Here is a 27,680-nt window from a genome sequence, read left to right as displayed (position 1 = left end):
AAAATACTATTGTTGCTGCTTTTGATTAAATAATGTAGTGTTAAAGAATGTAATAGGCCTAATACAGGTCTTATGGAAAGTATTAGTTTAACAAATATATTTTTAAGACTTCAACTGTGCAAGATATACAAATGTATTTATTATTTCTGTGAAGCACACAAAGACACTGGTATTATACAATAAAGTACATTGTGTTTGACATGTAATAAATTATTTTAACAAAGTAACAACATAATTTAGGATAATTACATGCATCCAGCTGGGAGGTTGGATTTTACACTGCAAAACTAACTCATCACAAGAAAACTTGCAATATGGTTGTACAGCAGTGTGTGTGTGGTGGGGATAGATTGAAATTTTTAAAATTTTATTTTATCTCAATATAAGTTTAATATTTTTATTATGGACAACACTTGTAGCCACATGGAGGTAAAGAAGCTTGTATTATTAATAACAGATTGATGTAGATGAATATACTGGGTTGATGCTTGATACAAATGTTTTGATCATTCCAGTGAAACTGACAGATAATTTAACTTAACATACACATTCTATGTAATGTTGTAGTTAAATACTGATTGGTTTCACTTTTCATAAATCTATATACAATAAAGTAACTTTGTTATTCATGTAATTTGATCTGAGAGATGGAACATTAAATACATGTGTGGACGACTTTTTAAGTTTGCCACTTATAACAACCGTTAAAAATCTTCCCCAATCAATTGTTTAGTATAAACACTTCACTCAGGCATTACACCTTAGTAAATAAGAAACTACAAATATATTAAGTTATTTCAATACTACCATAATCTTATAAATTCTACATTCTATTTTCTGGTAACTGTTTAGAATCAGACTAGCTGGTGTTGACTGTTGAGAAATCACCAACATAACCTGGTGTGAACAGAAAAGAAACATTTGTTACTGTTTTAAACAAAACAAAAGTTGATTTGTTAATTGTAACTTATTAATCCTCATATCTCATGTTAAAACTTCAACATGCAAGCTAATATAATATCACTAACATAGAAAAAGCAAATTCCTACTGCTACAACTAAATGAGGTTTTATTTTATGGAACCAAGAATTTCCTTCTAATATTCGTTTTATAATTCCAGATTTGTGAAATTTCTCATCACACAAGTTTTCATTCTACTATGACAAGTCAACTGTAATTATCCCAAGATAAAAATGTAAAATAGAAATCCATGAGAAAATATTTTTTTGATTTACATAAAGGCTTGAAAAGAAGGATGAATATTGTATTTATGAATTCAAAACATCAGAAAAACTGCAGAAGTTGTGTTGTAAACAGAATACTTTAGTGTAAGTAGCTATTGTAAAAGCAAGTTGTACAACTTCACTAGTACTAAACAAATTTATCCATATTAATATACTTAAGAAACTACTTGTTATAAAAAAAAACACTGCCTTCTTCACGCCATATGAATATTTTTAAGAACTTGCTTACACTAAACAAATGTTGCTTCCTTCACTCCCTGGTGGTTTTCATACCATGCTATCATTTCCTGGTGGAAATCTTCAGCAAGAGATCTACAACCTGTAGAACCTCCAAACTGAAAAGACTGTACATCTTGAACAAAGCCACGTTCTTCTCTTAAACTGCAAGTTAATAAAATAATGACATAACCAAACTGTCCCTCCATCTGCAGAAATCACGTAGGAAGAAACAAAACAAATGTACTTTATATATCCTAATGTACATATTGAAGAAATGTTTCATTGGTAAAGTTTAGTAGGTTTTATTCAGTAACACCACATGAACATGGTGTTAGAGAAAGCTCAGATACGAGTGGAGTGCAATTTGTAATTTCATGTAGAACATGAAACTTTAAGAGGACAAGACGATAATACATGACGCCATAGATGTAAAATGTTATAAACTGGAGGGAAAATAAATCTCCACATCGTCCACAAGATGACACTGACACAAAGTAGGTCACAAGTTTTAATTCTAATAGTCAAGAAAAACAAACTTATCACTGAATCTAACTTATTATACATGTTTAAAGATGTGATAATACATTTTTAAAAATCCCTTTACGTTTTGGTCAGACAAACAGAACACAGACTAACTTTGACAACACTTCCCTGTTTTTAGTAAACTGCAATATACAAAACCTGCCTAATCTTAGAATCTTTGTTACAAGATTCCTTTATAACAATTAAAAAATATATATATTTGTAAATTTAAGTTACATATGTATATACACCGTTGTGCAAATTAATTGAAACAAATGGTCATTTTACAATATTTTCAGCATGGTGGCCGGTGTAGGTTTGCTGGATCCGATGATTTCCTTTAATAGTCATTTTTTTCACACTGACGGCGTTATTAGCTGTGTTTTGCACTGCGGTCGATCTATTTTTGGTATATATGACGAAATTTTGAGGAATATTACGTCATTCAAAATTGCGTTAGAAGGGCAAGGAGACCAGTAAAAAAACAACTTCTTACTAACTCAATGAAGAAAAAACGGTATCAGTAGGGTCTGAAATACAAGAACTGGACGCAAGAACAATGGAGGAAGGTGTTATTCAGTGACGAGACTCATTTCTTCGTACAGAATCAAAGAAGTCTGCATGTTCGCAGATCTCCAGGTGAAAAACTTCGAGAATCTCACATCAATCAGTTCGTAAAACATCCCTTAAAGAAGATGTTTTGGGGCTTTTTCAGCTACTATGGCGTCGGAGGCTTACATATCGTAGAAAGTATGATGCGAGGATCACAGTACATCGAAGTTTTGCAGAGAAGAGTCATTCCAGAATTGAAAAAGAGATTTCCAGATGGATCTGGCATTTTTCAGCAAGATTTGGCTCAGTGCCACACATCGAAACTTGTGAATACTTTTATGACTACAACGCGAATAAAGGTGCTGGACTGACCTGGAAACTCTCCGGACTTAAATCCTATTGAAAATCTTTGGGCGATTTGTAAAGAAAGATTTCGGGGAAAAGAATGTACTACGAAAGATAAGCTAATTGAAGCCATAATTGAGGTGTCGTACCGCGATGCAAAAATTAGTAAAGATTGCAGTCAACTCGTAGACTCGATGCCAAAGCGGATTACTGATCTTCTGAAAAATAAAGGTGGTCATATCATGTATTAATTTGTGAGTAATGTTTGGATTTTCAGAAATAAAACGCAAAACGTTGAAAACATCGTAATGTTCCGTTTTGTTTCAATTAATTTGCACAAGGGTGTATATATATATATATATATATACAAGTTAAAAACTTATATTAAATTGTTTTCTTTAAAATTACCCTAAAAGCTGAAAAATAATCCAATGAACTTTCCCTTTAAATCGCAAAAGCTCCATAGTTACACAGGAAGACATTAGATAGCGCCACTAATTAATTTCTTTTACATATTTAACTTTTTCATATTCATAACCTCTATACGCATCGAGACAAAACAAATGTTTATTAAATCCAGCATAATGAGTGGTTTCTAGTTAATGTTGTATATGTATATTAGGATTTTTGATCAAAACAAAACCTTAGAAGTGTATCTCTATACAAAGACATGGTGGTCTCATCAATGGCTACTTCTTCCACGAAGAGATAATAAATTCCTGAAACTTGTTTGTTGTGATTACAGAAAATCACACAGTTGAGAGTTATAACCACAAAACTGGACTCTACCACTACAAAACAGTGCACGACACTGTATCAAGAGTTGGTTTCAAGTTTTCCTTGCATACCAAATCGAAAACTAGAAGGTAATATACATGTGTAACATCGAGCCAAAGAAAACTACAAATCACGTTACAAATACTACGTATAGTACATGTGATTAAAACAAAATGTGCATTTTACAGATAAAAATAAATCCAGGAAAGAAGAAATATAAAATAATTTCATATGGTGAAAGTAATGTTGTGAAACATTAAAAAACATTCTTAAAAAAACCTCTTGTATTTGTGGGGAAATGTCATATAATAATTATCTGAGGGAAGAGAGACACTGTTTGTTACGTACAGTATACAAGGGAAGAGAGCCACTGTTGTTACCTTCACTATAGGAGGGAAGAGAGCCACTGTTTGTTACGTACAGTATACAGGAGAATAGAGCCACTGTTTGTTACTTTCAGTATACAGGAGATTAGATCCACTGTTTGATACTTTCAATATTGAGGAAAGTAGAGCCACTGTTTGTTACTTTCAGTATACAGGAGAATAGAGCCAATGTTTGTTACTTTCAGTATACAGGAGAATAGAGCCACTGTTTGATACTTTCAATATTGAGGAAAGTAGAGCCACTGTTTGTTACTTTCAGTATACAGGAGAATAGAGCCACTGTTTGTTACTTTCAGTATACAGGAGAATAGAGCCACTGTTTGTTACTTTCAATATACAGGAGAATAGAGCCACTGTTTGTTACTTTCAGTATACAGGAGAATAGAGCCACTGTTTGTTACTTTCAGTATACAGGAGAATAGAGCCACTGTTTGTTACTTTCAGTATACAGGAGAATAGAGCCACTGTTTGTTACTTTCAGTATACAGGAGAATAGAGCCACTGTTTGTTACTTTCAATATACAGGAGAATAGAGCCACTGTTTGTTACTTTCAATATACAGGAGAATAGAGCCACTGTTTGTTACTTTCAGTATACAGGAGAACAGAGCCACTGTTTGTTACTTTCAGTATACAGGAGAATAGAGCCACTGTTTGTTACTTTCAGTATACAGGAGAACAGAGCCACTGTTTGTTACTTTCAGTATACAGGAGAATAGAGCCACTGTTTGTTACTTTCAGTATAAGGAGAATAGAGCCACTGTTTGTTACTTTCAATATACAGGAGAATAGAGTCATTGTTTGTTACTTTCACTATACAGGAGAATAGAGCCACTGTTTGTTACTTTCAGTATACAGGAGAATAGAGCCACTGTTTGATACTTTCAATATTGAGGAAAGTAGAGCCACTGTTTGTTACTTTCAGTATACAGGAGAATAGAGCCATTGTTTGTTACTTTCAGTATACAGGAGAATAGAGCCACTGTTTGATACTTTCAATATTGAGGAAAGTAGAGCCACTGTTTGTTACTTTCAGTATACAGGAGAATAGAGCCACTGTTTGTTACTTTGAATATACAGGAGAATAGAGCCACTGTTTGTTACTTTCAGTATACAGGAGAATAGAGCCACTGTTTGTTACTTTCAATATACAGGAGAATAGAGCCACTGTTTGTTACTTTCAATATACAGGAGAATAGAGCCACTGTTTGTTACTTTCAGTATACAGGAGAATAGAGCCACTGTTTGTTACTTTCAGTATACAGGAGAATAGAGCCACTGTTTCTACTTTCAGTATACAGGAGAACAGAGCCACTGTTTGTTACTTTCAGTATACAGGAGAATAGAGCCACTGTTTGTTACTTTCAGTATACAGGAGAACAGAGCCACTGTTTGTTACTTTCAGTATACAGGAGAATAGAGCCACTGTTTGTTACTTTCAGTATTCAGGAGAATAGAGCCACTGTTTGTTACTTTCAATATACAGGAGAATAGAGTCATTGTTTGTTACTTTCAATATACAGGAGAATAGAGCCACTGTTTGTTACTTTCAGTATACAGGAGAATAGAGTCATTGTTTGTTACTTTGAATATACAGGAGAATAGAGCCACTGTTTGTTACTTTCAGTATACAGGAGAATAGAGCCACTGTTTGCTACTGTCAATATACAGGAGAATAGAGCCACTGTTTGTTACTTTCAATATACAGGAGAATATAGCCACTGTTTGTTACTTTCAGTATACAGGAAAATAGAGCCATTGTTTTTTACTTTCAGTATACAGGAGAATAGAGCCACTGTTTGCTACTTTCAATATACAGGAGAATAGAGCCACTGTTTGTTACTTTCAATATACAGGAGAATAGAGCCACTGTTTGTTACTTTCAGTATACAGGAGAACAGAGCCACTGTTTGTTACTTTCAGTATACAGGAGAATAGAGCCACTGTTTGTTACTTTCAGTATACAGGAGAACAGAGCCACTGTTTGTTACTTTCAGTATACAGGAGAATAGAGCCACTGTTTGTTACTTTCAGTATTAAGGAGAATAGAGCCACTGTTTGTTACTTTCAATATACAGGAGAATAGAGTCATTGTTTGTTACTTTCAGTATACAGGAGAATAGAGCCACTGTTTGTTACTTTCAGTATACAGGAGAATAGAGCCACTGTTTGATACTTTCAATATTGAGGAAAGTAGAGCCACTGTTTGTTACTTTCAGTATACAGGAGAATAGAGCCATTGTTTGTTACTTTCAGTATACAGGAGAATAGAGCCACTGTTTGATACTTTCAATATTGAGGAAAGTAGAGCCACTGTTTGTTACTTTCAGTATACAGGAGAATAGAGCCACTGTTTGTTACTTTCAATATACAGGAGAATAGAGCCACTGTTTGTTACTTTCAATATACAGGAGAATAGAGCCACTGTTTGTTACTTTCAGTATACAGAAGAATAGAGCCACTGTTTGTTACTTTCAGTATACAGGAGAATAGAGCCACTGTTTGCTACTTTCAATATACAGGAGAATAGAGCCACTGTTTGTTACTTTCAATATACAGGAGAATAGAGCCACTGTTTGTTACTTTCAGTATACAGGAGAATTGAACCACTGTTTGTTACTTTCAATATACAGGAGAATAGAGCCACTGTTTGTTACTTTAGTTTACAAAGGAAGAGAGCCACTGTTTATTACGTTTAGTATAGAAATGAAGAGAACCACTGTTTGTTATGTTCTGTATACAAGGAAAGAGAGCCAATATTTGTCATGCTCCATACACAAGAGAAGAGAGCTACTGTTTGTTACATTCAGTATACAAGAGAATAGAGCTACTGTTTGTTACTTTGAATATACAGGAGAATAGAGCCACTGTTTGTTAGTTTCAGTATACAGGAGAATAGAGCCACTGTTTGCTACTTTCAATATACAGGAGAATAGAGCCACTGTTTGCTACTTTGAATATACAGGAGAATAGAGCCACTGTTTGTCACTTTCAGTTTACAGGAGAATAGAGCCACTGTTTGTTACTTTCAGTATACAGGAGAATAGAGCCACTGTTTGTTACTTTCAGTATACAGGAGAATAGAGCCACTGTTTGCTACTTTCAATATACAGGAGAATAGAGCCACTGATTGCTACTTTCAATATACAGGAGAATAGAGCCACTGTTTGTTACTTTCAGTTTACAAAGGAAGAAAGCCACTGTTTATTACGTTTAGTATAGAAATGAAGAGAACCACTGTTTGTTATGTTCTGTATACAAGGAAAAAGAGCCAATATTTGTCATGCTCCATACACAAGAGAAGAGAGCCACTGTTTGTTACATTCAATGTAGAAGGGAAGAGAGCTACTGCTTATTACCTTCAATATAGAAGGGAAGAGAGCTAGGTGTTTGTTACGTGCAGTGTATAAGAGAAGAGAGCCACTGTTTGTTATGTGCAGTATAGAAGGCAAAACAGCAACTGTTAGTTATGATTATTATAGAAGGTAAGATAGCCACTGCTTGTTACGTTTACTATACAAGAGAAGGGAGCCATTGTTTGTTATATTACGTATACTAAAGAAGAGAGCCATTGTCTGTTACGTTCACTAGAGAAGGGAAGACAGCTACCGTTTGTTACGTTTATTATAGAAGGTAAGAGAGCCACTGTCTGTTTCGTTTACTATACAAGGGGAGAGAGTACTGTCTGCTACGTTCAGTATAGAGAGCTACTGTTTGTTAACTTCAGTATAGATGGGTAGAGAGCCACTGTTTGTTACATTCATTATACAAGTGAAGAGAGCCACTGCTTGTTACCTTCAGTATACAAGGTAAGAGAGCCACTGTTTGTTACCTTCAATATATTGTGGAATACAGCCAGTGTTTGTTGTCTCGTATACAAGGGAAGAGAGCCACTGTTTGTTAAGTTCAGTATACAAGAGAATAGAGCCATTGTTTGTTACTTTCAGTAAACAGGAGAATAGAGCCACTGTTTGTTACTTTCAGTATACAGGAGAATAGAGACACTGATTGTTACTTTCAGTATACAGGAGAATAGAGCCACTGTTTGTTACTTTCAGTATACAGGAGAATAGAGCCACTGTTTGTTACTTTCAATATACAGGAGAATAGAGCCACTGTTTGTTACTTTCAGTATACAGGAGAACAGAGCCACTGTTTGTTACTTTCAGTATACAGGAGAATAGAGCCACTGTTTGTTACTTTCAGTATACAGGAGAACAGAGCCACTGTTTGTTACTTTCAGTATACAGGAGAATAGAGCCACTGTTTGTTACTTTCAGTATACAGGAGAATAGAGCCACTGTTTGTTACTTTCAATATACAGGAGAATAGAGCCACTGTTTGTTACTTTCAGTATGCAAGAGAATAGAGCCACTGTTTGTTACTTTCAGTATACAGGAGAATAGAGCCACTGTTTGCTACTTTCAATATACAGGAGAATAGAGCCACTGTTTGTTACTTTCAATATACAGGAGAATAGAGCCACTGTTTGTTACTTTCAGTATACAGGAGAATAGAGCCACTGTTTGTTACTTTCAGTATACAGGAGAATAGAGCCACTGTTTGTTACTTTCAGTATACAGGAGAATAGAGCCAGTGTTTGTTACTTTCAATATACAGGAGAATAGAGCCACTGTTTGTTACTTTCAGTATACAGGAGAACAGAGCCACTGTTTGTTACTTTCAGTATACAGGAGAATAGAGCCACTGTTTGTTACTTTCAGTATACAGGAGAATAGAGCCACTGTTTGTTACTTTCAGTATACAGGAGAATAGAGCCACTGTTTGTTACTTTCAGTATACAGGAGAATAGAGCCACTGTTTGTTACTTTCAGTATACAGGAGAATAGAGCCACTGTTTGTTACTTTCAGTATACAGGAGAATAGAGCCACTGTTTGTTACTTTCAATATACAGGAGAATAGAGCCACTGTTTGTTACTTTCAGTATACAGGAGAACAGAGCCACTGTTTGTTACTTTCAGTATACAGGAGAATAGAGCCACTGTTTGTTACTTTCAGTATACAGGAGAATAGAGCCACTGTTTCTACTTTCAATATACAGGAGAATAGAGCCACTGTTTGTTACTTTCAGTATACAGGAGAATAGAGCCACTGTTTGTTACTTTCAGTATACAGGAGAACAGAGCCACTGTTTGTTACTTTCAGTATACAGGAGAATAGAGCCACTGTTTGTTACTTTCAGTATACAGGAGAACAGAGCCACTGTTTGTTACTTTCAGTATACAGGAGAATAGAGCCACTGTTTGTTACTTTCAATATACAGGAGAATAGAGTCATTGTTTGTTACTTTCACTATACAGGAGAATAGAGCCACTGTTTGATACTTTCAATATTGAGGAAAGTAGAGCCACTGTTTGTTACTTTCAGTATACAGGAGAATAGAGCCACTGTTTGTTACTTTCAGTATACAGGAGAATAGAGCCACTGTTTGTTACTTTGAATATACAGGAGAATAGAGCCACTGTTTGTTACTTTCAGTATACAGGAGAATAGAGCCACTGTTTGTTACTTTCAATATACAGGAGAATAGAGCCACTGTTTGTTACTTTCAGTATACAGGAGAATAGAGCCACTGTTTGTTACTTTCAGTATACAGGAGAATAGAGCCACTGTTTGTTACTTTCAATATACAGGAGAATAGAGCCACTGTTTGTTACTTTCAATATACAGGAGAATAGAGCCACTGTTTGTTACTTTCAGTATACAGGAGAACAGAGCCACTGTTTGTTACTTTCAGTATACAGGAGAATAGAGCCACTGTTTGTTACTTTCAGTATACAGGAGAACAGAGCCACTGTTTGTTACTCTCAGTATACAGGAGAATAGAGCCACTGTTTGTTACTTTCAGTATTCAGGAGAATAGAGCCACTGTTTGTTACTTTCAATATACAGGAGAATAGAGTCATTGTTTGTTACTTTCACTATACAGGAGAATAGAGCCACTGTTTGTTACTTTCAGTATACAGGAGAATAGAGCCACTGTTTGTTACTTTCAGTATACAGGAGAACAGAGCCATTGTTTGTTACTTTCAGTATACAGGAGAATAGAGCCACTGTTTGATACTTTCAATATTGAGGAAAGTAGAGCCACTGTTTGTTACTTTCAGTATACAGGAGAATAGAGCCACTGTTTGTTACTTTGAATATACAGGAGAATAGAGCCACTGTTTGTTACTTTCAGTATACAGGAGAATAGAGCCACTGTTTGCTACTTTCAATATACAGGAGAATAGAGCCACTGTTTGTTACTTTCAATATACAGGAGAATAGAGCCACTGTTTGTTACTTTCAGTATACAGGAGAATAGAGCCACTGTTTGTTACTTTCAGTATACAGGAGAATAGAGCCACTGTTTGTTACTTTCAATATACAGGAGAATAGAGCCACTGTTTGTTACTTTCAGTATACAGGAGAATAGAGCCACTGTTTGTTACTTTCAGTATACAGGAGAACAGAGCCACTGTTTGTTACTTTCAGTATACAGGAGAATAGAGCCACTGTTTGTTACTTTCAGTATACAAAAGAATAGAGCCACTGTTTGTTACTTTCAGTATTCAGGAGAATAGAGCCACTGTTTGTTACTTTCAGTATTCAGGAGAATAGAGCCACTGTTTGTTACTTTCAATATACAGGAGAATAGAGCCACTGTTTGTTACTTTCAGTATACAGGAGAATAGAGCCACTGTTTGTTACTTTCAGTATACAGGAGAATAGAGCCACTGTTTGTTACTTTCAATATTGAGGAAAGTAGAGCCACTGTTTGTTACTTTCAGTATACAGGAGAATAGAGCCACTGTTTGTTACTTTCAATATACAGGAGAATAGAGCCACTGTTTGTTACTTTCAGTATACAGGAGAATAGAGCCTCTGTTTGTTACTTTCAATATACAGGAGAATAGAGCCACTGTTTGTTACTTTCAATATACAGGAGAATAGAGCCACTGTTTGTTACTTTCAGTATACAGGAGAATAGAGCCACTGTTTGTTACTTTCAGTATACAGGAGAATAGAGCCACTGTTTGCTACTTTCAATATACAGGAGAATAGAGCCACTGTTTGTTACTTTTAGTTTACAAAGGAAGAAAGCCACTGTTTATTACGTTTAGTATAGAAATGAAGAGAACCACTGTTTGTTATGTTCTGTATACAAGGAAAGAGAGCCAATATTTGTCATGCTCCATACACAAGAGAAGAGAGCTACTGTTTGTTACATTCAGTATACAAGAGAATAGAGCTACTGTTTGTTACTTTGAATATACAGGAGAATAGAGCCACTGTTTGTTACTTTCAGTATACAGGAGAATAGAGCCACTGTTTGCTAGTTTCAATATACAGGAGAATAGAGCCACTGTTTGCTACTTTGAATATACAGGAGAATAGAGCCACTGTTTGTTACTTTCAGTTTACAGGAGAATAGAGCCACTGTTTGTTACTTTCAGTATACAGGAGAATAGAGCCACTGTTTGTTACTTTCAGTATACAGGAGAATAGAGCCACTGTTTGCTACTTTCAATATACAGGAGAATAGAGCCACTGTTTGTTACTTTCAGTTTACAAAGGAAGAAAGCCACTGTTTATTACGTTTAGTATAGAAATGAAGAGAACCACTGTTTGTTATGTTCTGTATACAAGGAAAAAGAGCCAATATTTGTCATGCTCCATACACAAGAGAAGAGAGCCACTGTTTGTTACATTCAATGTAGAAGGGAAGAGAGCTACTGCTTATTACCTTCAATATAGAAGGGAAGAGAGCTAGGTGTTTGTTACGTGCAGTGTATAAGAGAAGAGAGCCACTGTTTGTTATGTGCAGTATAGAAGGCAAAACAGCAACTGTTAGTTATGATTATTATAGAAGGTAAGATAGCCACTGCTTGTTACGTTTACTATACAAGAGAAGGGAGCCATTGTTTGTTATATTACGTATACTAGGGAAGAGAGCCATTGTCTGTTACGTTCACTAGAGAAGGGAAGACAGCTACCGTTTGTTACGTTTATTATAGAAGGTAAGAGAGCCACTGTCTGTTTCGTTTACTATACAAGGGAGAGAGTACTGTCTGCTACGTTCAGTATAGAGAGCTACTGTTTGTTAACTTCAGTATAGATGGGTAGAGAGCCACTGTTTGTTACATTCATTATACAAGTGAAGAGAGCCACTGCTTGTTACCTTCAGTATACAAGGTAAGAGAGCCACTGTTTGTTACCTTCAATATATTGTGGAATACAGCCAGTGTTTGTTGTCTCGTATACAAGGGAAGAGAGCCACTGTTTGTTAAGTTCAGTGTACAAGAGAATAGAGCCATTGTTTGTTACTTTCAGTAAACACGAGAATAGAGCCACTGTTTGTTACTTTCAGTATACAGGAGAATAGAGACACTGATTGTTACTTTCAGTATACAGGAGAATAGAGCCAGTGTTTGTTACTTTCAGTATACAGGAGAATAGAGCCACTGTTTGTTACTTTCAGTATACAGGAGAATAGAGCCACTGTTTGTTACTCTCAATATACAGGAGAATAGAGCCACTGTTTGTTACTTTCAGTATACAGGAGAACAGAGCCACTGTTTGTTACTTTCAGTATACAGGAGAATAGAGCCACTGTTTGTTACTTTCAGTATACAGGAGAACAGAGCCACTGTTTGTTACTTTCAGTATACAGGAGAATAGAGCCACTGTTTGTTACTTTCAGTATTCAGGAGAATAGAGCCACTGTTTGTTACTTTCAATATACAGGAGAATAGAGCCACTGTTTGTTACTTTCAGTATGCAAGAGAATAGAGCCACTGTTTGTTACTTTCAGTATACAGGAGAATAGAGCCACTGTTTGTTACTTTCAATATACAGGAGAATAGAGCCACTGTTTGTTACTTTCAATATACAGGAGAATAGAGCCACTGTTTGTTACTTTCAGTATACAGGAGAATAGAGCCACTGTTTGTTACTTTCAGTATACAGGAGAATAGAGCCACTGTTTGTTACTTTCAGTATACAGGAGAATAGAGCCACTGTTTGTTACTTTCAATATACAGGAGAATAGAGCCACTGTTTGTTACTTTCAGTATACAGGAGAACAGAGCCACTGTTTGTTACTTTCAGTATTCAGGAGAATAGAGCCACTGTTTGTTACTTTCAATATACAGGAGAATAGAGTCATTGTTTGTTACTTTTAGTATACAGGAGAATAGAGCCACTGTTTGTTACTTTCAGTATGCAGGAGAATAGAGCTACTGTTTGTTACTTTCAGTATGCAGGAGAATAGAGCCACTGTTTGCTGCTTTCAATATACAGGAGAATAGAGCCACTGTTTGTTACTTTCAGTATACAGGAGAATAGAGCCACTGTTTGTTACTTTCAGTATGCAGGAGAATAGAGCCACTGTTTGTTACTTTCAGTATACAGGAGAATAGAGCCACTGTTTGCTACTTTCAATATACAGGAGAAGAGAGCCACTGTTTGTTACTTTCAATATACAGGAGAATAGAGCCACTGTTTGTTACTTTCAGTATACAGGAGAATAGAGCCACTGTTTGTTACTTTCAGTATACAGGAGAATAGAGCCACTGTTTGCTACTTTCAGTTTACAAAGGAAGAGAGCCACTGTTTATTACGTTTAGTATAGAAATGAAGAGAACCACTGTTTGTTATGTTCTGTATACAAGGAAAGAGAGCCAATATTTGTCATGCTCCATACAGAAGAGAAGAGAGCTACTGTTTGTTACATTCAGTATACAAGAGAATAGAGCCACTGTTTGTTACTTTCAGTATACAGGAGAATAGAGCCACTGTTTGCTACTATCAGTTTACAAAGGAAGAGAGCCACTGTTTATTACGTTTAGTATAGAAATGAAGAGAACCACTGTTTGTTATGTTCTGTATACAAGGAAAGAGAGCCAATATTTGTCATGCTCCATACACAAGAGAAGAGAGCTACTGTTTGTTACATTCAGTATACAAGAGAATAGAGCTACTGTTTGTTACTTTCAATATACAGGAGAATAGAGCCACTGTTTGTTACTTTCAATATACAGGAGAATAGAGCCACTGTTTGTTACTTTCAGTATACAGGAGAATAGAGCCACTGTTTGCTACTTTCAATATACAGGAGAATAGAGCCACTGTTTGTTACTTTCAGTTTACAAAGGAAGAGAGCCACTGTTTATTACGTTTAGTATAGAAATGAAGAGAACCACTGTTTGTTATGTTCTGTATACAAGGAAAGAGAGCCAATATTTGTCATGCTCCATACAGAAGAGAAGAGAGCCACTGTTTGTTACCTTCAATGTAGAAGGGAAGAGAGCTACTGCTTATTACCTTCAATATAGAAGGGAAGAGAGCTAGGTGTTTGTTACGTGCAGTGTATAAGAGAAGAGAGCCACTGTCTGTTATGTGCAGTATAAAAGGCAAAACAGCAACTATTAGTTATGATTATTATAGAAGGTAAGATAGCCACTGCTTGTTACGTTTACTATACAAGAGAAGGGAGCCATTGTTTGTTATATTACGTATACTAGGGAAGAGAGCCATTGTCTGTTACGTTCACTAGAGAAGGGAAGACAGCTACCGTTTGTTACGTTTATTATAGAAGGTAAGAGAGCCACTGTCTGTTTCGTTTACTATACAAGGGAAGAGAGTACTGTCTGCTTCGTTCAGTATAGAGAGCTACTGTTTGTTACATTCATTATACAAGTGAAGAGAGCCACTGTTTGTGACCTTCAATATATTGTGGAATACAGCCAGTGTTTGTTGTCTGGTATACAAGGGTAGAGAGCCACTGTTTGTTATGTTCAGTATAGTAGGAAAGAGAGCCACTGTTGTTACCTTCACTATAGGAGGGAAGAGAGCTACTTTTTGTTATGTTCAGTATAGAAGGGAAGACAGCCACAATGTTTTATGTTCAACATAAGTATAATTTTCTGAGTTGTTACTATAACCGTAATAGTGAATTATAAATTTAACATCAACATGTCTTTATCTCGTCTTACAGAACACAAGGTATATGTTATGTAAACATACCAGTTTTTAACCTGAAAGTTATAAATTATATATATAATTTTATTTTTAAATTATGGTCAGAATACTTATTTTAAAGAATTACACGAAAATGTAAGTTTACTGTAGTTTTGATGATGAATAAACCTAACAACAAATAACTTACACTGACCCTGTTACTTGTTCATCTGGAGAAGAAACTGTGATCTTTGGCACTTCTTGAGATTGGTTAGTAAGCTGAGCTGATGAGTTTCTGACCAAACCAGTATTTGCTGATTTTGTTTTTGAAAAAACTTTACTTTGAGGTGTCTCACAGTAGACTCTAAAATACTTTAAAGTATTATTTGGATTTTTGACTGAAAAGGTTCTTGGGGACTCTGTAGATACTTTTTTGACTTTTTGAAGATCTGAATAAGAGTAATTTCTTTCTATGGAGGCAACAGGTAACTGTCCCCCACTCTCTAGTTTGGTGTTGTATGCGTTTTGTATTATTCTCTTAGATGGTAACAGACGAGCACTATTTTGGTTTCCTCTGCTGTTAGAATGACAACAGGAGCTTTGCATTCCTTGTAGAGGTGAATTTTGATTATTGGGTGAGCTTAACATTGTCTGTTGATGAGATGACGATTTTTGTGATACATGCTGATTGGCTGACGAATTTTTTAACATATGCTGATTGGATGCCAAATTCTGTGAAGTATGCTGATTGGTTTGTAAATTTACAGATGAGTGGTGATTAGTAAATGTTTCTGATGATTGAAGTTGATTAAATGATGCATTACATGAACGATGCTGATTGGTTGCTGAATTCAGTGATGACCAGAATGAAAGCAACGACTTCATTTCAACAGATCGGTTTATCCCTGTCAGTTCTGTTCCCTTCCATGAAGTAAAGGAACCTTTTCTTCTGTTTGTCAGATTATTTGGAGAGCTGCAGTTGTTAGTAGCACGTTTATGGTCCAGGAAACTAATATGTAGAGAATGTTTCTTGTTCACTGAAATATTCTGACTTTTATTGTCTGAAACAGAGTTTGAAGTATAAGGTTCAACAGAAGAAACAAGATAAGAACTTTCAGGTACTTTACTCTGGTCATTGTCCAATTTATTGGGGTTTGTAAAATAATCCATATTGTTATTATGTGGAGAACATTCATTAAAAACCCCTTTGTTACATAAAACCTTCTCTCTGTTAGAGTTATTCATTTCATCAACTGTAAGATTTTCTTTGGAGGTAGAGAAAACGATTTTTGGAATTATTTTCACAATTTTAAAAGGCTTGTTTTCTGAAATACTTTGATCTTTGTTACATCCACTACTATCATTTTCTTTGGAACTGGTGTTTGCAGACAATATACCTGGAGAAAAGCTTTTACTACATTCATCTTGAAAAACGCTGCATATTGAAGAGTCATAATGTTTTCGGTGTTTCTGTATTTCTTTTGGAACACTAAGGAGTTTCTTACAACTGTTAGAGTGGGAAGAGAAATCTAATGAGAAACATCTGGAACGACTTGGACGATCTGAGAGACCAGGCTGACTTTCTAAACATCTGGAACGACTTGGACGATCTGAGAGACCAGGCTGACTTTCTAAACATCTGGAACGACTTGGACGATCTGAGAGACCAGGCTGACTTTCTAAACATCTGGAACGACTTGGACGATCTGAGAGACCAGGCTGACTTTCTAAAAACCCATCATCTACCAAACAACTCTTTGTATCATTATTCTTCAGAGAGAAGGTGAAAAGGTCATCCTGGCTATCAAACACTGTGCTGGTTCTCTGACTGCTTACATTGTACAAGTTAGAGATCTCTGTATCATTGCATAACCCAAATCTGAAAAAGGAAAGAATCAATATATACAGTATCGAAACATGTAAGAGACATATGTTGCTTTGCATACACAAAGAGTTAAGGACCATTTCAAGGTCTTATATTTAACACAATAACGTATCTTCTATGTACAATCCATGGGAATGGATACTAATAGTATCTTGTATGTATAATCCATTAAAATGGATACTAATAGTATCTTGTATGTACAATCCATTAAAATGGATACTAATAGTATCTTGTATGTATAATCCATTAAAATGGATACTAATAGTATCTTGTATGTACAATCCATTAAAATGGATACTAATAGTATCTTGTATGTACAATCCATTAGAATGGATACTAATAGTATCTTGTATGTACAATCCATTAGAATGGATACTAATAGTATCTTCTATGTATAATCCATTAAAATGGCTACTAATAGTATCTTGTATGTATAATTCATTAAAATGGATACTAATAGTATCTTCTATCTACAATCCATTAAAATGGATACTAATAGTTTACTGTAGTATGAAGTGTGTATATATCAGTAGCCAATAGTTTACTGTGATACATAAAACGAGTCTACATATCAATCACAAATCTCAACTATATTCATGTGTTATAGATAAATATAAATGGAACAATAACACAGCTTTAGCTTGGATCATTAACACTGGAGTGTATGGAGAAAGTGGTTTGGAACAGTACACATGACTTGACAGATTATGATGGAATACTGGGACACATCTGATGTAAAAACAAACAAATTACCCAGGGCAACGAAGACTGGTCTGTAGGGATACAGCACCTTCAGAGCTGACAGTTTCGTAGTCTGAGCACGTTGAGGGACAGCCAGAGCTGTGTACCTTGGAGAGCGTCCGAACAACTGGGGAGGTTTTCACCTGTCTCAAAACATTTTTTTTACGCTGTTCATTGAATGTGTGTGCTGGCATTGTTCTACCATCTAAAATTTGGAAAGAACTTCTTGGTAGTGATACACTGCAATGTCTTCTCTGCTCCAAAGTAGACTGTCGATACTTAGTTGGACTTGATGGGGCAGAACAAGGGCTTGTTGGTACATCAGCTGAAGATAAAGAACTTGGTGTTGATGGACTTCTTGGAACCTGGTAAAATAAATATAATATTATCGCTGTTTTCACATTCAAACAAGTTTTTAATTTTAGTGTTACAAAGGAACTTTTACTTTTGTTAGTAAAATTAGGTTCCATAAAGTTGTTATTCACTGAAACATGAATTAATAAATTTGTTTGAGCAAATACTTTATGAATTCCTGTCTCACTTAATGAAGACCTCATAAAAACAATGGACTGCAAACTGTTGTCCACTTTATTCATGAGAATATCTCTTGGAGACATTAGGATGTCAAATTTGGTATTTTGACAATTAAATGTCCAGATAATCATTATTTTAATGGTTACAAAGTGACTTAATGTATGAAACTAATCACTGTTCATGTTCTACATCTGATGACTCCTGCATAGTTTCAGATTTGTGTAATTCTATAATATACACGTATGAAACTGTTCATGTTCTACGTCTGATGACTCCTGCATAGTTACAGATTTGTGTAATTCTATAATATACACGTATGAAACTGTTTATGTTCTGCGTCTGATGACTCCTGCATAGTTTCAGATTTCTGTAATTCTGTAATATACACATATGAAACTGTTCATGTTCTATGTCTGATGACTCCTGCATAGTTTCAGATTTCTGTAATTCTGTAATATACATGTATGAAACTGTTCATGTTCTACATCTGATTTTCCGATTTCTGTAATTCTATAATATACACGTATGAAACTGTTCATGTTCTATGTCTGATGACTCCTGCATAGTTTCAGGTTTCTGTAATTCTGTAATATACATGTATGAAACTGTTCATGTTCTATGTCTGATGACTCCTGCATAGTTTCAGGTTTCTGTAATTCTGTAATATACATGTATGAAACTGTTCATGTTCTACATCTGATTTTCAGATTTCTGTAATTCTATAATATACACGTATGAAACTGTTCATGTTCTATGTCTGATGACTCCTGCATAGTTTCAGGTTTCTGTAATTCTGTAATATACATGTATGAAACTGTTCATGTTCTATGTCTGATGACTCCTGCATAGTTTCAGGTTTCTGTAATTCTGTAATATACATGTATGAAACTGTTCATGTTCTACATCTGATTTTCAGATTTCTGTAATTCTATAATATACACGTATGAAACTGTTCATGTTCTATGTCTGATGACTCCTGCATAGTTTCAGATTTGTGTAATTCTATAATATACACGTATGAAACTGTTCATGTTCTACGTCTGATGACTCCTACATAGTTTCAGATTTCTGTAATTCTGTAATATACACATATGAAACTGTTCATGTTCTACGTCTGATGACTCCTGCATAGTTTCAGATTTCTGTAATTCTGTAATATACATGTATGAAACTGTTCATGTTCTACATCTGATTTTCAGATTTCTGTAATTCTATAATAAACACATATGAAACTGTTCACGTTATATGTCTGATGACTCCTCCATAGTTTCAGATTTGTGTAATTCTATAATATACATGTATGAAACTGTTCATGTTCTACATCTGATAACTTCTCCATAATTTCAGATTTCTGTAATTTTATAATATACATGTATGAAACTGTTTACGTTATATGTCCGATGATTTCTCCATAATTTCAGATTTCTGTAATTTTATAATATACATGTATGAAACTAATCACTTGTCATGTTCTACATCTGATGACTCCTCCATAATTTGAAATTTCTGTAATTCTATAATATACATGTATGAAACTTATCTATATATATATATGACATCTCATTTTGCCACCAGTTTCAGATTTGTTTAAATCCTTTTCTGATAAAACAAAGTTTCAGATATTAAAACAGAGAACTAAAGTAACAATAAGCTGAACAAAACAATAGTGAATGATTAAAGTTTTAAACACACATATGTATATGTTTCAGATTTCTTTTGAATTTCCCCAAAGGTAAAATGGAAAAGAGAATCTGCAACATGGAGGCCTTTGCTGAAACTGTAATCTCTAACACATATACATAATTACCAAATAACTGGCCTGATATATAACGTGAAATAATGATTTAGGCACAACCTCCAACATTATACATATATATAAATTATTTTTGGCTACTTTATTGGTCATTCAGAAGGAGTTACAAACCCATTACTGTTTTGTTTTTAATTGAAAACTGGTGGTCTTATCAGAACCATGGTGGAAACCTCACACAATATGCCAGACTGAAACATTTACAATTAAAGATATTAATTATAAAGTGAAGAGATAACATATATATATACATGAAGAAAATATAAAAATAAACAAAATATCAAGAAGATTGTCATGTTACTGAGAAATTATCATACTATGAAAAGGGAACATTCTTGAGATCTGTTGACAACTGAAATATACAAGGTAGAAAAATAAATACGCACTGTTGGTTTTCTACCTATACAATTGTATGCTTAACAATGCACACTGTTAGCTTTCTAACCATACAATTGTATGCTTAACAAAACACACTGTCGGCTTTCTAACCATACAATTGTATGCTTAACAAAACACACTGTCGGCTTTCTAACCATACAATTCTATGCTTAACAAAACACACTGTCGGCTTTCTAACCATACAATTGTATGCGTAACAAAACACACTGTCGGCTTTCTAACCATACAATTGTATGCTTAACAATACACACTGTCGGCTTTCTAACCATACAATCGTATGCTTAACAAAACACACTGTCGGCTTTCTAACCATACAATCGTATGCTTAACAATACACACTGTCGGCTTTCTAACCATATAATCGTATGCTTAACAATACACACTGTCGGCTTTCTAACCATTCAATTGTATGCGTAACAAAACACACTGTCGGCTTTCTAACCATACAATTGTATGCGTAACAAAACACACTGTCGGTTTTCTAACCATACACAATTGTATGCTTAACAATACACACTGTCGGCTTTCTAACCATACAATTGTATGCTTAACAATACACACTGTCGGCTTTCTAACCATACAATTGTATGCTTAACAATACACACTGTCGGCTTTCTAACCATATAATCGTATGCTTAACAATACACACTGTCGGCTTTCTAACCATACAATCGTATGCTTAACAATACACACTGTCGGCTTTCTAACCATACAATCGTATGCTTAACAAAACACACTGTCGGCTTTCTAACCATACAGTCAATCGTATGCTTAACAATACACACTGTCGGACTTTTCTAACCATACAATTGTATGCTTAACAATACACACTGTCGACTTTCTAACCATACAATTGATATGTTTAACAAAACACACTGTCGACTTTCTAACCATACAATTGTATGCGTTTAACAAAACACACTGTCGACTTTCTAACCATACAATTGTATGATTAACAATACACACTGTCGACTTTCTAACCATACAATTGTATGCTTAACAATACACACTGTCGACTCTCTAACCATACAGTTGGATGTAACAATACACACTGTCGACTTTCTAACCATACTGGTTGTATTGCAACAAAACACACTGTCGGCTTTCTAACCATACTGATCGGTATGTAACAATGCACGCACTGTCGACTTTCTAACCATACACAATCGTATGCTTAACAATACACTGTCGACTTTCTAACCATACAATCGTATGCTTAACAATACACACTGTCGACTTTCTAACCATGCATTGGCGTAGTAACAATACACACTGTCGACTTTCTAACCATACAATTGTATGTTTAACAATACACACTGTCGACTTTCTAACCATACACTTGTAAGTTTAACAACACACACTGTCGACTTTCTAACCATACAGTTGTATGCTTAACAATACACACTGGCGGCTTTCTAACCATACAATTGTATGCTTAAAAAAACACACTGGCGGCTTTCTAACCATACAATTGTATGCTTAACAATACACACTGTCGGTTTTCTAACCCAATCGGTATGCTTTAACAATACACTGTCGACTTTCTAACCATACAATTGAATGTAACAATACACACTGTCGACTTTCTAACCATACAATTGTATGCTTAACAATACACACTGTCGACTTTCTAACCATACACATTGTATGGCCAACAATACACACTGTTCGACTTTCTAACCATACAATTGTATGCTTAACAAAACACACTGTCGGCTTTCTAACCATACTGATTGTATATGCTTAACAATAGACACTGTCGACTTTCTAACCATACAATTGTATGCTTAACAATACACACTGTCGGCTTTCTAACCATACAATTGTATGCGTTTAACAAACACACACTGTCGACTTTCTAACCATACAATTGTATGCTTAACAAAACACACTGTCGACTTTCTAACCATACAATTGTATGCTTTAACAAAACACACTGTCGACTTTCTAACCATACAATTGTATTGGCGTTAACAAAACACACTGTCGACTCTAACCATACAATTCGTATGCTTAACAAAACACACTGTCGACTTTCTAACCATACAAGTTGTATGCTTAACAATACACACTGTCGACTTTCTAACCATATAATCGTATGGCTTAACAATACACGCTGTCGACTTTCTAACCATACAATTGTATGCTTTAACAATGCACACTGTCGACTTTCTAACCATACAATCGTATGCTTAACAATACACACTGTCGACTTTCTAACCATACAATCGTATGCTTAACAAAACACACTGTCGGCTTTCTAACCATACAATTGTATGTTTAACAAAACACTGCTGTCGACTTTCTGCCCATATGATTGTATGCTTAACATTTACACACTGTCGACTTTCTAACCATACAAGTTGTATGTTTAACAATACACACTGTCGACTTTCTAACCATACAATTGTATGCTTAACAATACACTGTCGACTTTCTAACCGATCGTATGCTTTAACAAAACACACTGTTGACTTTCTAACCATACAATTGTATGCTTAACAAAACACACTGTCGGCTTTGTAACCATTCAATCGTATGCTTAACAAAACACACTGTCGGCTGTAACCATTCAATCGTATGCTTAACAATACACACTGTCGACTTTCTAACCATATGATCGTATGTTTAACAAAACACACTGTCGACTTTCTAACCATACATCGTATGCTTAACAAAACACACTGTCGACTTTCTAACCATACAGTCATTGTATGTGTAACAAAACACACTGTCGACTCCTAAAACCATACTGATGGTTGTGCAACAATACACACTGTCGACTCCTAACCATATGATCGTGTGCAACAAACACACTGTCGACTCTACCCATATAATCGTTACAATGTAACAAAGACACTGCTGTCGACTTTCTGCCCATATGATCGTTAGTAACAACATTACACACTGTCTTTCTAACCATACAGTTGTATGCAACAATACACACTGTCGACTTTCTAACCATACAATTGTATGCCAACAATACACACTGTCGGCTTTCTAACCATACAATTGTATGCTTAACAATACACACTGTCGACTTTCTAACCATAGCCTGATTGTATGCTTAACAATACACACTGTCGGCTTCTAACCATGCAGTTGTATGCTTAAGAACAACACGCTGTCGACTTTCTTCAACCTGTTGTGTAACAATACACACTGTCGATTGTCTAACCAAAATTGTACACAATTGACTCGTCGACTAACCAGCCAATTGTGTGGCAACAATACACACTGTCGACTTTCTAACCATACAGTTGTATGCTTAACAATGGACACTGTCGACTTTCTAACCATTCAATCGTGTGCTTAACAATACACACTGTCGACTTTGTAACCATACAATTGTATGCGTAACAAAACTACACTGTCGACTTTCTAACCATACAGTTCGTATGCTTAAGAAAACACACTGTCGACTTTCTAACCATACAGTTGTATGCTTAACAAAACACACTGTTGGCTTTCTAACCATACAATTGTATGCTTAACAATACACACATTGTCATTGCTTTCTAACCATACACGTGTGCTTTGTAACCATTCAGTCGAAAACAAAACTGCTCGGCTCTTCTAACCATGCAATTTGTGTGGCGTTTAACAAAACTTACACTGTTGACTCTAACCATACAATTGTATGCGTTTAACAATACACACTGTCGGCTTTTGTAACCATTCAATCGTATGCCAACAAAACACACTGTCGACTTTGTAACCATTCAATCGTAATGGCAACAATACACACTGTCGGCTTTGTAACCATACAATTGTATGCTTAACAATACACACTGTCGACTTTCTAACCATACTGATCGTATGCTTAAGGAAAACACACTGTCGGCTTTCTAACCATACAATTGTATGCTTAACAAAACACACTGTCTGCTTTCTAACCATACAATTGTATGTAACAATACACACTGTCGGCTTTCTAACCATACAATCGTATGCTTAAGAAAACACACTGTCGACTTTCTAACCATACAATTGTATGCTTAACAAAACACACTGTCTGCTTTCTAACCATACAATTGTATGCTTAACAATATACATTATCAGCTTTCTAATCATTCCTAATTTTACCTAAAGTAAATTGTCTCCAGAAATTGCATAAGTTATCAGGTTTCTAATTTTGTGACTCAGTCAAATTTTCTCTCCAATGTGACTTGATAGTGTAAGAGAATTATTGTCATCAAAAAACGTATTGTTAGAGGTATATGGGAAAAGCCAACTTCTTTCGATTTATTTGAAGTTACTAGGGGATCAAGCATATGTAACAAATCAGTACTCACTGAACATTCTCTGTGAACCAAGTTCCTGCTGTTCTTTTCATTAGGCTTAGTTTGAAGCCTGGGTTTATCACCACACAAACTATTTTCTTCACTCAAGAAACATTTATCACCTGTTGAAAAGTACACAGTGATGGAGTAAATTCAGCACTAATGCATGCTTGTTATAGAAGAATGTGAAAAATTAAATTTATAAAGATTTTAATAGCCAATACCATTCCATCTTTTATATGTAAGAACATTACCAAGCAACAAGTTTGGTTGATTTAGAATATTTCATTAAGACAATGCATCATACACAAAACGTAACTAGCTATAAATTATCATGTGTTAGAAATAAATAATACCAGTCATAAAACAACCAAATACTGTTCATAAACAGAAGTAAATATAGGGATGGGTATTATTATGCAAGTAGGATAGCAAGGATGGCATTTCCATCATCCCTCCATAATAGAACAGGCATACAATGTAATACAACGTTTACATACAAAAAATAGCATAAATTAACTCATTGGTTATATATGTTGCTAAACTCTAATTCCAGCCAAACCATTAAGGTAAAGATGATAAAAATGCCATTAATATATTTACTTACTTTATTGACATGTTTCTAACTGTTTGTTTGCATTTTTCTCTAATGCAGTATTTCAGTAGACATAGGAAGGTTTCATTCATAACAAGATTCTAAACACAGTGAGATTTCAACTGTAATATTCATTGTTTATCTGTTATTGGCTGACAATTCTGGTTTCACCAAATACTTTAGCTTTCTCAAGGAACACCACATTTCTGTAAGAAAGCTAACTTCAAGAACTAATAATAACACACTAAAATCGTGACTTTTTTTATTAATAATACCTACAAAAGTGAATTATCTGTTTAAAACTATTTCATGTCAGTAAAACTGGTTGACACCACTGTTTCAGTTTTTGAGTTATAACGTAACAAAAATTATGAAAAAGAACGGAAAATTAAAACTACAATATTAACAGACATTCTCAAAACTTGTGACCAAGTCATTACATCAGAAATCATTATAAAATATCGTTAAATAATTATAGTAACACCATAAGAGGAAAAAAATATTTGAAACATCAACCCTACATAACAGTGTTACCATCTGATTGATAAGAAGAGTTCTAAGTCATCCCTACAGAGACAGTCCTACCATCTGACTGATAAGAACAGTTATAAGTCATCCCTACATAGACAGTGTTACCATCTGACTGATAAGAACAGTTGTAAGTCATCCCTACATAAACAGTGTTACAATCTGACTGATAAGAACAGATCTAAGTCATTCCTACATAAACAGTGTTACCATCTGATTGTTAAGAACAGCTCTAAGTCATCCCTACATAAACAGTGTTACCATCTGATTGATAAGAAGAGTTCTAAGTCATCCCTACAGAGACAGTCCTACCATCTGACTGATAAGAACAGTTGTAAGTCATCCCTACATAGACAGTGTTACAATATGACTGATAAGAACAGCTCTAAGTCATTCCTACATAGACAATGTTACCATCTGATTGATAAGAACAGCTCTAAGTCATCCCTACATGACAGTGTTACCATCTGATAGATAAGAACAGCTCTAAGTCATCCCTACATAGACAATGTTACCATCTGATTGATAAGAACAGCTCTAAGTCATCCCTACATAGACAGTGTTACCATCTGACTGATAAGAACAGTTCTAAGTCAACCATACAGAGACAGTTTTACCATCTGATTAATAAGAACAGCTCTAAGTCATTCCTACATAGACAGTGTTACCATCTGATTGATAAGAACAGCTCTAAGTCCTCCCTACTTAGACAGTGTTACAATCTGATTGATAAGAACAGCTCTAAGTCATCCCTACATAGACAGTGTTACCATCTGACTGATAAAACAGTTTGGTGAGGTTTATAAAGTTAGTGATACTGGACCAATCACAACACAGTATAAAAATATTTGATGTCTCACCATTATCATCAGTAGAGTGACTGACACTGTCTTCACTTGGTTCTAGAAAAAGAAACTCTGTTAGCCTAACAAGCAATGTCAGATAAACTACACAACTCAATGGCGCACCATTGCTACCAAAGTCTATAAGTCACTATTGACAACTATCCAAGTATGCTTAACCACAAGTTACTACTAACAACAATCCAAACATGGTTAACCACAAGGTAATACTAACAACTATCGGGCATGCTTAACCACAAAGTACCACTAAAAAATATCAAAACATGCGTAACCACAAAGTACCACTAAAATATTAAAACATGCTTCACCACAAGGTGCTATTAACAACTATTCAAATATGCTTAACCACAAGGTGCTACTAACAACTGTCCTATCCAAACATGCTTAGCCACAAGGTGCCACTAACAAATATCTAAACGTGTTTAACCACAAGGTACTATTAACAACTGTCCACACATGCTTAACCACAAGGTACCACTAACAACTATCCAAACATGCTTAACCACAAGGCACTACTAACAACTATCCAAGCATAGCAACTACAAGGTACTATTAACAACTATCCTATCCAAACATGCTTAACCACAAGGTACTGTTAACAATTATTCAAAGATGCATAGTCACAAAGCAATATTAACAACTATCAAATATATAATGAAATGACATTCTAGAATGTTTCCATTTGTTTATTAGAAAGAGGAAGTGGATAAAATGTTTATTCATAGATGAATAATCCCTCTGAACGTTATCAAATTAACAAAATATCTACTGTTTCTAGTGATTGAGACTTTAGAGGATTGTCCTATTACCACATCAGTCGACAAGAAAATTAAAGGAGATTTTATATGAAACAAACAATAACCATCATCCTGAAATATTTATATCCTACCAACAAAGGAAATCTTAGAGATTTTGTATTCTACCAAATCATGTTGTTCAATGACTTACCTCCATCAGATAATGGTTTTCTTTGCTTGGCTTTCATGATTTCTGTTTGTTTCTTCAGTGTAGATAACTTTTGTTCCAAGTCTT

General features: G+C 35.0%; 1 protein-coding gene across 4 annotated transcripts; it reads right to left on the bottom strand.

Moving 5' to 3' along the window:
* Positions 1–119: 119 nt before the first annotated feature.
* On the bottom strand, positions 120–27,680 carry LOC143242057 (uncharacterized). 4 transcript variants are annotated; one of them, XM_076485407.1, is made up of 7 exons: positions 27,597–27,680; positions 26,646–26,687; positions 24,675–24,784; positions 17,649–18,001; positions 15,219–16,889; positions 1,474–1,625; positions 120–897 (listed from the first exon to the last, which is right to left on the bottom strand). In XM_076485407.1, exons 1-6 carry the CDS (start codon positions 27,631–27,633, stop codon positions 1,475–1,477), a joined length of 2,364 nt encoding a protein of 787 aa, XP_076341522.1. In that variant the 5' UTR covers positions 27,634–27,680; the 3' UTR covers positions 120–897; position 1,474. The 4 variants fall into 4 exon arrangements, with proteins under 4 accessions (XP_076341522.1, XP_076341523.1, XP_076341524.1 ...); XM_076485408.1 differs by having other exon boundaries at positions 15,225–16,889; XM_076485409.1 differs by lacking the exon at positions 26,646–26,687.

The sequence above is a fragment of the Tachypleus tridentatus genome, unplaced genomic scaffold (assembly GCF_004210375.1).
Source record: "Tachypleus tridentatus isolate NWPU-2018 unplaced genomic scaffold, ASM421037v1 Hic_cluster_1, whole genome shotgun sequence".
NCBI lineage: Eukaryota > Metazoa > Arthropoda > Merostomata > Xiphosura > Limulidae > Tachypleus > Tachypleus tridentatus.
This window is presented reverse-complemented; position numbering and strand designations above follow the sequence as displayed.

Coding starts and splice junctions, on each gene's coding strand:
- LOC143242057 (XM_076485407.1), bottom strand. CDS start 27,633: ATGAAAGCCAAGCAAAGAAAACCATTATCTGATGGAG. Junction 24,785..26,645: donor TCACTCTACTGATGATAATG/GTGAGACATCAA, acceptor ACTTTTCAACAG/GTGATAAATGTTTCTTGAGT. Junction 1,626..15,218: donor GAACAAGTAACAGGGTCAGT/GTAAGTTATTTG, acceptor ATTAACTTGCAG/TTTAAGAGAAGAACGTGGCT.